General features: G+C 40.4%; 1 protein-coding gene across 1 annotated transcript in view; it reads right to left on the bottom strand.

Annotated features, from left to right (window-relative positions):
- The window catches only part of EPC2 (enhancer of polycomb 2), an 85,215-nt gene that overhangs the window by 8,807 nt on the left and 59,676 nt on the right, over positions 1–16,732 (bottom strand). The window contains exons 9-10 of the mRNA XM_077830039.1: positions 15,540–15,685; positions 15,084–15,427 (exon numbers count right to left, since the gene is read on the bottom strand). Of these exons, the coding sequence (XP_077686165.1) occupies positions 15,084–15,427; positions 15,540–15,685 (490 nt within the window). The remainder of the gene's footprint in view (positions 1–15,083; positions 15,428–15,539; positions 15,686–16,732) is intronic.

Below are 16,732 nucleotides of genomic sequence, written 5' to 3'. Positions count from 1 at the left end.
TCTAAGTCTGTTGAGGGACCATATTTTACACTTGTAAAGGAATGGACTTTAATTCTTTCCCATATCCAAATACTGTATATGATCCTATGGTGACAACTATTGGATACTTTATTCTCTGAAGACTCACGTAAACAGCTGCAATACACAGTAAAAGCTGTTATCTGGCACTTTATTAACCGGCATTTCTGATCGCTCCCAATACAAATCTTCAATCTAGTAACCAGGACTAGTATACTGACCAGGAGGTTATGCAATTGCACATTCTGCACTCGACTTTTATGCAAAAGAGACAGAAGACAAGTAAGCAAACTGATATCAGGGATTTATTCAAAAAAGCAACTTCCACGGTGTGTCATTGGGTCATTACAGATTCAGCCCAATCTCCTACACCTTCTACAGCTACAGTGATAATTTATGACGACGACCGTAAGGCACTGCAAGATCCTGACGTGCCTTCTGAATCATCAAAGATTAAATTATGTTCAGTATAGTTTTAGTGTTAAGTGTATTTTTAGTGATCTGGGTGTACACCATGCACTGCCCATAGTGATATGTAGTGTCATAAGATAACCTACTGTATAGAAAACTTTACCTATATACACTTAAGTGCTTCAAGAAACCAACTACTCTGCAGTGCAGTACTACTGCTGGATTTGTGAGTACCTGTATACTATTTTATACTTCATTAATTTTATTGTATTCTAATTCTTTGAAAATTGGTATTCCGTTGGTAAGCATAACTCTTAGTTAATTGGAATTTTTGATTAAACAGCACCCCCTATTCCCCGAACATGCCGGATAACAAAGCTTTTACTGTAAATCTGCTCTGAACTGAAAGTTTTGTTAAGCATTTAGTCTGGAATAAGAAAAGGAGAACTTGTGGCACCTTAGAGACTAACAAATTTATTTGAGCATAAGCTTTCATGAGCTACAGCTCACTTCATCGGATGCATTATATATATAGATAGATAGATATAGATATATATAAAATTACATATGTCTGGAATAGTGTTTCAATGCCAAGATATTTTTCTTCAAACCAGAATTCAACAATTTGAAGGAAAACAAAGCATACCGAAAGCTAAAAGATTTAGGAAACACTGCTGCTTAAAGCAGAACTGAAAGGTCAATAGAGGATTATAGATATGGGTGGGAAAGGGAAAGAAATAGAGCAGAATGAACTCTCCCCTATTTCCCCTTCCTGTGCAAAACACACATATAAACTGAAGATCATTCAAAAGAAGTCAGAGGCCAGAATCTAAGCTATGATTGCAGTAATAACCACATCAGAATTAACACTGTGTGAGGTGCATGTAGAATACTAGGTATCCCTACGATAACAAAGCAAAACAATGTAAGACTATGCTTATTCTTGGTCATTTACTGGTTCATAGTTATGACAAATATACCAACCACCAACTGTGTTACCCTTATCTATTGTTTCCCGTATCTAATTTAGCCAGAATCCTTATTTCCTCAAGCAAATTAATTTAAAATATTGTCAACATCTTAATGCTACCTGGATTTTATTCAGTCATAGAATTAAGTTCTTTTAGGTGCTGACAAAGAGCGGATTTGATAGCCAAAGTTCCAGTTCATTAAACCTTGCAGCATCTCATTCTCAACTATCATTACATATGCTCATTGGTATTGCAACCCCAAATTATATCTAGAATCTACAGGAATAGTATCTGCTGAATAAAAAAACACCATGCTAACAATTAAAATATTAACCATTCTACACTTTCAGTGTTTGCTCTAGTTCATCTGCTACTTACAATACACCCAGCTTTATGAAAATCCCATTTTAAGTAAGCAAAGTTACAGTCAAGTCAGACCATACTCAGAAACCAGTATGCAAATATTTTCTCATAGCGCTCTATAATTAAGTGGGCTTCCCAACATCCCAGGAAAACCAACTTTTTGAGTCAGGTACTAGTGCAATAGTAATTCTTTATTTATTGTTTAGAGAGATGCTGCAGGAAATAGCTGAAACAGGTCTAGACACAAGAGCAGAATAGTTCATTCTGACTGATCTTTCTCACCACCCACTCTCAAAACACAGATGTTGGATCATCAGACTTGTAGACCTTTTTTTTTAAACCAAGATTTTCTTTACATTTACGCCTAATGGGGCTAATCTGAGTAAGCAAGCAAAATAAATCTTTACTCAGCTTATTTGTTCTTCCCTTTTCCCTAGAATGAAATAAGATACCTGTAGTTCAAATATGATGACTAGTGATGTTCACAATTAAATCTTGTTAAATTTGCCACACAAAATATTACTCACTTCACAGCAAAATCCTTTTCAAACTACGTGTCGTGTGTGTGTGTGTGTGGTTAAAAAATAAAAAAGCTCCTGATTAATTTATAGGCACACACTTTATTGAGCTATGCCACCTTCTATAATGATTGCTAAATCTGACTCAGGTATACACTTTTATGTTTATGTTTCTATTTGTAAAAGTGTCCCTATTAGTTTACATCCACACATACACTCTTAAAACACATTAATAAAGCAAATTAATTCAGTTTTACATCCATAGGCATTGCAGTTAGCTTTTTGGTACTTTACCAGCCTTTCCAACGTGGTTTAAAAAAATTGTACAGTGGTAGTTTGTTTTTATTTCTGCCTAGTTTCTTTTCTCTTTAATTTCCTAAATTCCATATCTTGACTGAATTACTGTTGAAAAGGTATGCACAACAGGTTCAGTCAGTGAACAAAACTTTGTGTGAGAATCAATCACCTCACAAAAGTCTTTTAAAATCAGCAAAAATGAGGACAGTAAGACCCAGTAAGGAACTGGGAAGATAAACCTATAGTTTTGTTCTTAAAATTTGGTAGGGTATGTTTGTTATTGCCTGATTCGTTAAAAAATAAACCTAAATGATGCATAGTCATTTATAATATCTACTTAATTATAATTTATTTTTATTATCTGTATTGCAGTAACTCAGGCTCCAATCAAGAATCAGAGCTGCAGCTTGCTAGACACTGTACATACATGTTGTAAAAGACAGTCCCTGTCCCAGAGAGCTCACAAATTAGTTAAGTGTTGACCCATATATCAGTTGCACAAATATTTCCAGATAGATTTTTTAATTACCTTTGACACGTTACAAATATGAAATATTTCAATGTATGTAGGAGACTACAGAACCTAGGACTTTAATAATGACAAACATTCTTAACTATGTCACTGGTATGAATCCTAGCAACATCAGTATCTATCACCTAATGACTTTTTAGTGGTCAATCTGAAATTAGCTGGTGGTCTGAATCTGAAAGTCACATCAAAAGTCACCATCACCTTTAATATCCTTGTCAATCTTAGAGCCCAAGAACTGAATGATCCTGCATTGTCACTCTCCGCATCGTGATTAAAGCAAATTAAGGGGATGTGGAAGTTTGCAAAGTTGTAAAGATTCCATTGTTTGAGGATTTTAATCTGTAGTGTTGCTATCTATTTTAGGATTTTCTAGGGCTGCCATCACGGTAGCATTTGAGTGCACATATAAATTAAATGTGCAGCGCAAGGTCCATAGTGAAATTAATGGAGTCTTCTGCTCTTCTCCCTTCCTCAGTAATAATAATCTCTGCATCAGAGAATGGTATATATCATTCCTGCTATGGTGAGAAAGCTTATTATCTAATACGAGGATTTTTCATATTGCCCTAAAGATGGGTAGACTTTTCATTAGTCTAACTGCTTCATTCCATGGCCAAATCACTCATACAAGTATGCTTATCTATGACTCTTACATCCTTCATTAGAATCATTGTCCCAGAGAAACACAACTGGCGCGGGGGGAGAAGAGCTGATGGATTGCAGTGTAGTTACTGATGTTCACTGAGCCCTGACCCACTTGTAATTTTAAAGATCAGGCCCAAAGAACTTGAACTAGCAATGAAAGTGGACTGGGAGCCAAGAGCAACCTGCTCTGTCCTGCTCAAGAGGTGGACTGCTATAATATTCATAAACTAAAGCCATCACATGGCTTCCACCTTCAGCCTCACAAAGAAGTTGCAGTTCAACATTCATTTATCATCCCTAGGCTGGATAGTTGCCTCATAGTATCTAGCTACACATGCCTATTTCTGTTTCCCTCATTCAAACATTTCTTCCAGTTGCCTGTACACTAACACTGTTGTACCTTGCCTGAAAGTTCTTCAGGGAAAAGGTGGTCTTTCAACATAGGCCTGCACAGCACTGAGTACAACCAGACCTCTGGAGGCTACAGTGATCATAAATGATAATGGAAACTGCTGGAAGTGGTCACATTTCCTAGCAAACTTGAGGTATTTGAAACTTGAAGTTATTTTTACCAGCAATGTAACCTAATTGTCTAGGCTTAGCAATGGATCCATGAAAAGGGCCATGAAAGTTTGCACCACTTTGATCTGAAGGGGCACACTACTCCAGTGTCTATGCTAATTCTTCAAACCACTTCCCCCTTTCCAACTGATGTAACACGAGAAAGAAAGAAAAATTTAGTTTGAACCAACTGTTCTTTATTCATATGCTGATCTGGCACCGTCTATGAGCACTAGATTCACACATTTATTCTCTTAAAATCAAGTGCTTAGGAACAGACACCCCTCTTCACATATTTGTAAAGTAGCTAGAACATTTTGGGCATCATTGTAATACAAACAAAGCAAGGCAATAATATTAATAAATAAAATTGTGAGTACAAGGCAGGAGTTTTACATATTTCTTATGCACTGAAGATCACAGCAGGTAACCGTAAGACTTATTTTCAGTTAAGACAATAACCTTTCCAAAAATGGATCTTTCCTGGTCCTTCATTGTGAGCTCTTTAAAGTTAGATTTGTGGTGGTTTTTTGCAAGTTAAACTCATGCTGTCACACCACGGGCTGACAATTATCTCCTGAATGGAACCACGAACCATGTCGTCCCTGTACACAATACTGATCGTAAGTATGTGGTTTTATTTTTCAAATTCATACATTATTAATTCTTGTCATTTTATAGATCTAAAATAAATAAATCAAGTGCCTACTTCTGTGGTTTATGCACTGCACAATTAAAAATACCATCAGAAACATATTAGGTCAAATGTTTTTTAAAAATTAGATTCCAGATTTGCTACATTGCAAATTCAGCAAATGTTGTTTGGCAAGTGACACAACTGAGAGGTTAAAAATTTTTTTTACATATCACAAGCTGATGTTTCATTTTTAACAACAAGCGCAAGCAGTCTTCGTCCTTGTCTACACTTGGGTTTTTCACATCAGCATAAATGTACTGGTGCAAACCCGTTGTGTAGACACAATGCTCCGGTGTAACAAGTAACTTGCAATAGCTGTTTCTTTTTCTGTTACACTGTATCGTCTCCTCCTCAATAGCAGTCAATCATTCTTCTGTTATCTATCAAATTTAGGGCCCAATCCTACACATCCTTGCTGGTGAGGAAGCACTTAATACCTTGAGTTGTCCCACGGGCACTGTGTACTACACTTAGTAGTAAGGAATTGCAGAACTGGGTTCTTACATTTTAAAAATTATTCAGACCAGGACTATCTGGTTTAAAAAGTCTCACATGCCAGGAAAACCTGTGACACTATCAATATATACCAAAAAGCTGTATTAGTACAATGTTAAAGTTGCAATGTTAAATTTATGAAGTCAGAAAATGTACAAGTTAAGGTTCCTACAGCAACTTTAACTGGGTTGCATTGTACTTATGTATGGTCTCTAAAGACAGCAAAAGCAAAAAGCTTTGTGGTTTATCCTAAGCTTCCATTATTAAAGGTTATTTCATAGCTGCATAAGGAAAAGAACATTTTACAAAAATATAACCAATCTTTGTACACTTTAAGTGATAAATAAAATGGAATTTAGATCTAAAAACACTGTCACAGGTAATGCTGTGTGTACAATCTTGTATTACAACTATAAAACATTAAATATGAAATTTAGAACATTTAATAAATTAACAATAAATCTTAAAATTGCAAGTACACAAGAATTCTCATCATTTTCATCTTTAGAGAAAATAATTTGTTTAATAAGTATTTGGCAAATATTAAAAACTGTCTTAAAATAAAGAAATCCTTCAGTTTAGTTATTATATGCACAAACGGGAGATTAAGTCCTGAATTCTGAAGTTGCTATAATTTACATATAAGACAACAACAGATACAGACAGATACTAGGGGAGTACAAGGAAACAATGAGCCAATGCTGCTCAGCATGACAGGCAGCGGTTTCAGAACACCAGCAGCCTAACATCAAGATTTGTGTAAACATCATGGCAAAGGAAAGTTTTAAGTAGGGATCTGAAGGAGGATAATGAAATAGCTTTGCAAATGTTTATGGAGAACTCCTCCCAAGCATGAGTGGCAACATGGGAGAAAGCATGAAAGTGCTTATTTGAAAATTTAACAAATGGAGACTGAAATCATTGGCAGGCTGGAGGCGAGAGAGTCAACATTTTGATACTGAACAGGAGGTAGGGTGGGGTTAAGCCATGAAGAGCTGTGAAAGAAGACAAGCAGCTTTTCTTTGAGCAAATAAAAGAGAGGTGGGGTAGTTGAGGAACTCAAAAGAGGTGACATCGTTAAAGCAATGGGCTCAGAGAACAATCTCTGCAGCAGCATTCTGAATGGACATGAACAAGCAGGATTGCATTTGTCAAGGTCAGAGAAAAGGATGTTGCAGCAATTGAGATGAGAGCCTGAACAGGAATTCTGACTGTGTGGATGGCTAGGAATGGTCACAACTTAGAGAGGTTATGCAGAAAGAATCTGCAAGACTTAAACTATGTCTACATGACCACTTATGTCGGCAAAACTTATGTCACTCAGGGGTGAGAAAAAACCTAAGTAGTAGTAGTAGTAATGTGCATAGGGCTGTGTTGGTGAGAGAGCTTCTCCTGTGGACATACCTACCATCGCTTGTTAAGGTGGTTGTATTATGTTGATGGAAGAACTCTCTCCAGTCAGCACAGAGAGGCTATACAAGTGATCTTACAGCTGTAAGATCACTAATATAGACATGGCCTTAAGTCTGGATGTGACGACCTACAGAGACATCAGAGTTGAAGATGACATTCAGGCCCAGTGGTGTTGCCCACAATGATCAAAAGAGGAAGAGAGGGAAAGGTCAAGTGCTGTGTTTTAGCCACATTGAACACGAGCTGACAGCTAGACACCCAGGAAAAAATGTCAGAGTGGGGCCAAGATTTTAGTTTAGATAGAAGGAAATCGGTTTAGAGAAAAGAGGTAGATCAATGAGTCAACAATGTAGAAATAGTTGTTGAATTTCTGTTTGCAGATGAGATTACTCAGAGACACAGAAGAGAAGGAGACCAAGGACTAAGCCCTTTGGAACCCCCTCAGAAAGTTGAAAGGGGGCATGCTGAAGAAGTGATTACAGAGGAAGAAGCAGAACTAGGAAAGGACAGTCATGGATAAGGTTGGACAAGATTGAGCATAGTTGGTGTCGAAGGCTGTTGAAAGGTCAAGAACGCAGACAGAGTACTGTTTCTAAGGTTGACTAGGAAGACTTTGGCATGAGAGGTTTCAGTGGAGTGCAGGGGATAGAAGCCAGACTGGAAAGGGTCTAGGATAGATTTGGAGGAGAGGAACTCCAGAAAGCAATTACAGACAGTGCATTCAATGAGCTTAGAGATAAAGCATTCACTGGAGAGGCATGTAAGGTCACAGGTGGGGTTTTTTGTTTGTTTTGCTTGTTGTTGTTTTTTTAAAAAGATGGAACAGACTAAAGCATACTTGTATTGTGAGGGGGAAAAGCCAGAAGAGAGTGGAGGATGTGAATAGCAAATGAGAGGATGAGAGTGGGTGCAAGGGAGATCAGGAGGTGGCATGGAGTCTCTGGGACAAGTGGAGAGGTTAGAGGAGGACAGCAGATGAGAAACTTCTGCATCTGTGACAGTGGATAAGGAGAAGAGTTGTAGGGGGGAAAAGGAAGGCAAGGCAAGAAGAAACTGATGAAGTGGACGATGGGGATGAGTCATGGCTGATCTTGTAATGAGAGTTAAAAGTGGAGTACAGTGACGCAAGGAGAGCAGCATAGTCAATGGCCCTTTAATGAGTGGGACAACTGGCAAGAGGTGCAGATCAAATGAAGAGTTGAGGGCGAGGAAATATGCAGCTAAGATATCAGATGGGTCATGAACGTAGAAGCTGAATATGAGGAGATATGTGGGAGATTGTGGAGAGAGCCAAAAGTCAAAATGAGAGAGAAAGACTGCTGGGGAAGAGTTAGGTGAATGATAGTTGTCCGCAACTTGGAAGGGGAAGAGAGATGACAGTCAGATGCAGAGCTATTTGAACAAGGAGAAAGAATGGGAAGAGGGAAATGTTGGAAGCAGCCCAACACCCTCACCCCGGTCTGATCCAATGCGGAGAGCATGAGACGAGAGGCCCATAAGAAAGGGCAGCTTCAGCTAAAGGGATCCAGGTCTCTGTAAGAACTGTGAGCTGGAAGGAGTGAGATGTGAATACATTGTGATCTTAATAAAGATGAAGTGGTTCCAAAGTCAGCAAGAAAAGGGAAGAAGGGATGGGGGAAAAAAGGGATGGGTGTGAAGTTAGGAATGGTGACATAAAAGGGGCAGAGGTGATGACAGAAGTGTGTGTAGGATGTGGAGAGAGTGGGCATGGAGGGAGGGCCAGAATTAGGATAAATGTCACCAGAAGTGAGGAGGATGTGGGACCTGGATTTCAGCTGGTGGGAAATGGGGGAGATTGGGATCAAGAGGGGAAGAAAAAGTAGCAGGCAGAGTTAGCTGAACTATAGAGAGGTGAGGGTAAATCAGGAAGGGACGATGGAGCCAGTGAGGGAAAGGGAGGATTAAGTGAGAAGGAGAAGGATGTTTTAATGCAGAAAAGGCGTTTGATGACAGCCGCAGATGAGTGGCAGATGGACAAGATTACAAAGGTTTTCTCCTGGCCCTGCAGCCAAGTTCTTGCCATCTGGGAAGGGTCCTCTGCTCTGTGCAAAGCTTCCCAATGCAGAGTCGCAGATGATGCTAAGGGGGCCACTCTAGACTGTTTAATTACAGTCAGTGGGTTGCTCTATGTTGTTACTTTATAGATCTCAGATATTGACACATTTCTGAAAAAGACAGAAGATGCTGCCAGTGTCTTGGTGGAGTATGCCTTGATGTTTGGAAATAGAGGTTCACCAGCTAATTGACAGCAGGTGGAGATACAGTGAATGATTCAGTTAGATAAGATGGCTTGGCTTTTCAGCAAGCCTGATACAACCACAAAGAGGCAGGGAGACTGTCTGAAAGGTAATAAAGCAAGGCTCTGGAACCATCCAAAGTAAGTAGCTTCTTCTCTCCCATAGAGGGTAGTATCAGGAAGAAGACTGGCAGGTTGATTGAAGTGAAACTCTAAGATTACCTTAGGGATGAGTTTAGGGTGCAGTCTCAGAACCACTCTGTCCCTATGAAATGAGATACAAGGAGATCCAGACATAAGAGTTTAGAGCTCGCTGACCCTCCATGCTGAGTTAATAGCTCCCAGAAAGCACATCTTAAGGGCAAGGTGATGATGCAGCTATCTGATGATAGCTTGAACGGAGGTTCCATGAGTTTCAGGAGGATGGTGTTAAGATCTCATGCAGGAGTCAGGTCTCTAACACATGGGTATGTATGCAGGAGGTCCTTGAAGAATCTGGATATTGTTGGATGACTGAAGACTAAGTATGACTGCATCAAAGTGTGACATGTTGATATTGCTGCAAGGTGGATTTTGCGAGCACTAAGAGTCAATCCAGCCTATTTAAAGTGTGGCATGTAGTTAAAGCGTGGCATGTAGATTTCTGGTATTAACTGGAATTAATTTATGCTGGATTCCCCATAGTAGAACCATTTTCATTTGGAGGGGTAGATCTTTCTGGTAGACGATTTCCAGGCTTTCTATGAGGTTTTACTGAACCTGTCAAAAACAGTCTCTGCCAATAGAGCTCAACCAGCCTACTTCCAAGCTGCCAGGTGCAACAACTGCAGGGCTGGGTGCAATATTTGATAGTGGTTCTCAGATATCTGGCACATGAGATTGCTAGTCCAGTAGCAAGGATTTTTAATACCTCTATCTACTTGACGGTGGCACCACTTGCCTGAAGGATAACGAACGTCATATCTATACTTAAGAAAGGAAAAAAACAGATCCAGGCAATTACAAATTGGTTAATCTGATCTCAGTAGTATACACAAACTTAAAACAAATTGTGATAGAAAGAATATTAAATTCATGGCAGTAAACAGAAAAGATGATGTAATGCAACATGGATTTACCAAAGACAGATCATGCCAGGCTACCCTTATTTTCTTCTTTAAGGAAATAACTTTTTCTAGATAAGGGAAGTGTAGTAGTGCTAATATACTTGGACTTCAGTAAAGCATTTGACCTGGTAGCTCATGGGAAATTATTAGTTGAATTGGGGGAGATCAGTACAAGAATTATAAGGTGGATAAGGAACTGGCTAAAGGAGAGAAGGCAATGAGATGTGCTGAAAGGTGATCTCTCAGACTGGAAGGAGGTCACTAGTAGAGTTACTCTTGGGACGAATCTTATTTAAAATTTTTATTAATTACCTTGGCACAGAAAGTAGGAGCATGCTAATGAAGTTTACTGATACAAACCTGGAAGGCAGCGTCAATACAGAGGAGGATTGGAACATTATACAAGAAAATCTAATTTACCTTGAAGGCTGGAGTGACAGTAATGGGATGAAATTCAATAATATAAAGTACAACGTCATGCACTCAGGGTCTAATAAGAATTTCTGCTAGAAGCTGCGGGGTCATAAGACATACACAACAGAGGAGGAGAGAGACTTGGGTATGTGGGTCAATCACAGGATGACACTGAGCCATCCGTATGATGCAGCTGTGAAAAAGGCAAATGTGATGTTAGGACGCATCAGGTCCGGCATTTCTAGTGGAGACAGAGAAGTGTTAATGCCATTCTACAAGACACTGATAAAACCTCATTTGGAATACTGTGTACAATTCTGGTTCCCCAGGTTCCAGAAAGATTAATTCAGCCGGGAACCAGTGCAGAGAACAGCTACTAGGATGATTAAGGGAATGGAGGACACGAAAAACTTGGCTGGTTTAGTCTAGCAAAAAGAAGAGAGGGGATATGACTCCTCTCTATAAATACATTAAAGGGGTAATACCAGGGATGGTGAAAAGTGACTGAAGCAAAAGGACAATGTTGGCACAAGAACAAATGGATATAAACTGGCCATGAACATATTCAGACTAGAAACTAGAAGGTGGTTTCTAACCATCAGGGGGTTGTAGGAGTTGTGAAGGCAAACAAACTTAATTAGTTTTAAGAGCGAGCTAGACAAACGTATGAGTGTGTCTATATAACTGGGTTGCTTGTGATGGTAGAAGGTGGCCTCAGCTATTCTGGGGCTAACTTCCAGCTTACATCTTTTAGTAATAAAAGCTCTTGCTTCATGGTTTTAGATGGCCACCTGGAGGGGTCAGAAAGAGACACTTATTCTGGTTTTTGTTGTTTTAAAATCTCCTTCCTCTGAAGCATCAGTGATGGAAATGGGAGATGGGATAGGGCTCTGAGGTGGCAGCTAGATTTCTCTCTCTCAGGTAGCTGTTTCTTGCTCAGGGTCTCACTGGTCGCCATATGTGGAGGTGGACGGAACTTTCCCTCATGTCAAACTAGCAGTGACTTCCTGCTAGTTTGACACCTTCACCTTCCTCAGCACCATAAGGATGCAGGTCACTTGCCAAGATGATTGTGTGTGTATCTCTCTCAGTCATCTCCCTGCCACTGCATGGGGCTTGGGCACGAATATACCTCTGTCCTTTCTATTCTCAGCCTGTGGCAGATTATTAGTCTAGTCTAGTCTCCTGTGGTCTAATTGTGGTTGCTGAGTTTAGTGTGCATGTGCTGGGGATCAGACTAGATGATTTGATGGTCCCTTCTGGCTTCAAACTGGCTCTATTTCATGTCTGGGCAGATGGGGGAAAAAACAGGAGATGGAACAAACACGTACAGGAATTCAGACACCCAAAATTTCCTCTGCCAGTAGGGAGCTATTAGGATCAAGACGGCCTTGTCCAGGCTGATTTTTGAGATCACCCTCAGGATCAGGAACACTGGGGTGGAGAGGAGGGAAGATCTGCAGACCACTGTAGCAGGAAGGTGTTCAGAAAGGAGTCTAAGCTAATACCCTCCCTGGAGTGGAAGTTTGGGCATTTGGCATTGCCCACTGCGATGAACAGATCTATTGGGGAGTTTCCCCATTGGTGCAATATGACAGACGTCTGTACTGACCATTCATACTTGGTTACTGCATGCCTGCTTAAGAAATCCACCAGACTGTAACCAGTTCCAGGAAAGTGTAGATCCAGAGGGGTTATCCAGTGACACCAGGTCCATAGCCTGATGACCTCCTGATAGAGGGGTTATGGCCGAGCACTATTAGTGCCTATCTTGTTTATATAATACACTGTTAATGCATTGTCTGTCAAAATCTGTGCTGCGCAAATTGAACCACAAACCAAATCTTAAGCTCGAAGACATGGAAAGATGGGAGGCAAGCATTACCACCTTGAACCTAAGATGGCGTAAGTACTTGCTAAGCCTTCTCAGCTCTAGGACAGGACAAAGACCCCCTTTTTCTTCTTCAGGATTAAGGAACTCCAGGAGTACAGGCCTCTTCCCCTGAATTCTGGTGCACCTCCTCCATGGCTTCCAACGCAAAGCAACAATGTCACCTCTGCTTTTTACAGGCTCTTGTGCAAAGGGTCCCTGATAGGAAAAGGAGGTGGATACGGGTTAAAAAGTAGAATTGGATGGGGTAGCCATGGGCAATGATCTCTAACATCCATCTGTCCAAGCTTACAGCAGGCCACACACATGGGGTAAGGTGGTTGCTGAAGTTCATGCTCTCTGGACTAGATGTGATGTGGCTCCTAACCATCCTGTCAAATTTGCTGAAATTCTGTAGAAGCACGATGCATTGCCAAGTACGAGGAAGGCATGGTACTCAAGTTGCCTAGAATGACAGGTTGGCACCTGTTGTCTTGATGGGGGTTGAGGGTGATACAGCTTATGGTACAGGGATGGGATGTAAAACCCAGGTAGTGCAGGATGCCCTTTGAATCTCTGAAAGAGTGCAAAGCACTATCCATTCACTCACTAAATAGTTCCATATAAGTCCTGGATTGTGACCTGAACCTCTCTAGGGTTGCCCAATGCTTTGAGCCAGGACTCTCTGCTCATCGTCATTGTTGCGACCATATATCTGCATGTGGTGTCGGCGGCATCCGCTGGAGCCCGTATGGCCATCTTGATCAGCAACTGGCCTTCCCTGAATATTTCTGATCTTCTCCCAGTTGTCACATGGGAGTTTTGAGAGAGAGGGGGTTGCTCTATCCCAGGTCAAAAAGTCATATCTGGACAGTAGGGCCTGGCCATTTGCCACTCAAAGTTGTGATGAGGCAGATTTTTCTCCGTGATGCCGCGTCCCTGCTTGGCTTCATCTTCTCCACTCGTCTTTGACATCACCTATCTGCTAGACAATGTGTTGGATGATGCTAGCTTGTTATCTCCTCTCAGTTTGAAGAGACCCCTATATGTCGCTCCAGAAGATGAAATTTCAATTGGGTGTCTCATAACTTACATGTTCTTGCAGAAAATAGTAGGCACACCAACACACGGGATTCTCCTTAACAAAAGACATACCTATGGGTGTCTATCTTTCAATGGAAATCAGTCAATCATAAGACAAGCAAGGCTTGAATCCCATAGTTTTCAAATCTGTCATATAGAGGAGCCAGGTATAGGAGAGTGTGTGCAGGGGGGAATCTGTTCATCAATAGTCAGCAGAGATGGGTAAGTATTATTCATGGTGGTCATATGTAAGTGAATCAGAAGAGTACTGAAGATTTTTTTGAAGAATTTAAGATAATTTAGCCCAAGTTAAAAACTAGTGGGTCAGACACTCATCATGTTCTATCTTGCTGCCACAGGCAACAAGACAGAACTGAGAGAGGGTCAAAGCTGCTCCACTCTTTATGCTGACCTTGTAAGGTAGCACAAGGAGGCACAAGACACTTGCGCAGCTCTGACTGACTCTGCTATTCAAATTACTCCAAGCACATGTGCTTGAGGTGCACTGGCACCTACAAAGAAGGATCCAAATGACAGCTCAAAAAAAATAAAAGTTACATCTAGGTACTGGATGCCATTTATACATGTTAAAGTTTGGGGGCAGGGGATGGATTTAAAACAGAAGAAAGAATTCCTAAATAGTCAATAATTGCACACAAAAAGTCCCATCAAAGACTACTTCACCAAAATTAGTTATACAAAATTATGACCTTCCACAAAAGCCATAAACAAACTGTCATTTCATGGGATGAAAATAATGCATCTGTTACTCACGACTTTCATCAAGATACAACTGACAACTCTTCTCCTGAAGCTAATGAGTGACAGTCAGACTGTGGTACATGTAGATATATTATACTTCAAGAACTGGTATTCCCTCAGACAGAAACTTCCCACTACACATACACATTAATGGAGTCAATACACACACATAAAAATAGTTATTGCACTGCTATTACAACACCAGTGCTTTATATAAACATATTCTTGCTCCTTTCTCTCTGCTTCAGCAGGATATAAAAGCCAAATGAATAAGCCCTTTAAAATAAATGCTGTTTTGCACTTACAAGGAGCATTTTTCCTTCCTTACACAGTGGTTCAGCTAACAAGATATGTTCAAAACTCTCAATCTCAGCAACTGGAGGTGCAGAGCAGCAGCACTGAAACACAGGTAATTCCTGACTTTTTGATCCATGAATACCCAAATCTGCATTATCTAACACATTATCTGGCCTTTTACCCAAATTTTTTTTACAGAAACTTAAAGTTGTTTTTTGTGAAGATTTTGTGTATCTCAAACCTTCAAAATCACTAGTTTTTACCTGTACCTGTTTGGTCACGTATCCCCACTGATGGCGTTGTCAGCCCAATCCCAGGGATAACATAGGAGATGTAAATGTCAAGTTCCACAACAATTCAAATCCTTGCCTACCTGATATGCCATTCTTGCTGGTGTTCAATAAAGCTACAGATGCTGCAGAAACTCTTTTATTAGTCACAGTCTGCCCTGGTTTCCTTGAGGTACATTCTTCACTATCACTGTCCTGTAAATTTAGTAGCCTTGGCTGGAAACACTGCAGTCGACATGATCGGATATTGCTTAATATTTCAGAAAGGGACAGTCTGTTTTCACAATGTTTATTGGAAGCATTGGTCCGTGAGAAATTAGAAGAAAAGTCTACAGTTTGGGAAGAGCTTGAAAAACTATTTAGCATTTCGGGGTCTATCTGTTTCAGGACAGGATCGTGTTCTGTAGATATTCGGTCCATTATAACCCTGATTTAAAAAGAAAAAAAAAACACAATTTAATAGACATTAGTTATGTGATCTCTTTTTAAGAGATGGGAGGGTTAAAAGGGCCAAAAGAATCAAAGCAATGCCACTCTACCTTCCTCCCCTCCCAATTCGCCTTCTTGCAAATCCTATGCATCTTCTTGGAACCGTAAGGGTTGTGAGGCAATGCCTATACCTCAGCTTGTCAAATTCTGCCAATTCCGAATCCTCACATGAATAATTAGTTTGGTCCAAACGAGGCTGGAGAGGAGAAGAAAATTACATTTTGCACAAATTTATGGCATATGTTTGGGTCAAGAAAACTATGAATGTATAATACCATTTCTTAAAAGTGTCTTACAACATTACCTATGACTGAAACATGGAGGAATGCTCTCAGTATAACTGGGTTCAAAAAAGAACTAGGTAAGTTCATGGAAGATAGGTCCATCAATTGCTATTAGCCAAGATGGTCAGGAATGCAAACCCATACTCGGGGTGACCTTAAACCTCTACCAGAAGCTGGGAATGGAAGACAGGGCTGGATTATTTCGTAATTGCCTTGTTCAGTACATTCCTCCTGAAGCTCTATTCCTCTAGTATGGGTCACTGTCAGAGACAGGATACTGGGTAAGATAAATCATGGTCTGACCCACTTTGTCAACTCTTATGTTTTCAAACTAGCAAAAGTTCAGGTCACAAAACTAAGGGGTCAGACAACTCTTTCTGCAGGGGAAAAAAGTATGCCTGTGCGACAAAGAGGTGGGAATTTTGTGGGTTTGGGGGGGAGGAGGGGAGTGCCACAACGGATCTCCTTTCTTGACTGTACCAGAAAAAAAAGTGCACTCAAAAATCATTCATTTTGCTGCTGGAAGAGCTGAGGAGGAGGAAGCTACAGCCAAACCTCTACAGCTGAGTGGATTTAATGACTAAATTAGTGGCCAACCAGGGATGACACTTGCTGCCAGCACTCAGAAAATTCAGCAAAACTGAAGAACAAACGAGCCAGCTAGTCACTAGGGAACCGGAGCTGGATGTAAATGTACAAGCCAACAGCCTGATCAATCGTAAGTATCTGCAAAGTAGAAGAGCACTAGAATAATAACATCTGATAACCCGTAGGAACTTGGAAATCACTAAGATACGCCTGAGGCTACAGAACCATGAGATGCACTCAAGAAAACCTATGGGAGAAAAAGAGGAACAAATACAGAGAGCTTCATGACCCACAGTGTCCAAAGAAGGAATCAAGTCACTTGGGAGACTGCGGAGATAACTGAAGTGGTTTTTTACCCACGAAAGCTTATG

The sequence above is a fragment of the Eretmochelys imbricata genome, chromosome 11, assembly GCF_965152235.1.
Source record: "Eretmochelys imbricata isolate rEreImb1 chromosome 11, rEreImb1.hap1, whole genome shotgun sequence".
Lineage (NCBI taxonomy): Eukaryota > Metazoa > Chordata > Testudines > Cheloniidae > Eretmochelys > Eretmochelys imbricata.
Note: the sequence above shows the minus strand (reverse complement) of the source record. Positions and strands in the feature narration are given on the sequence as shown.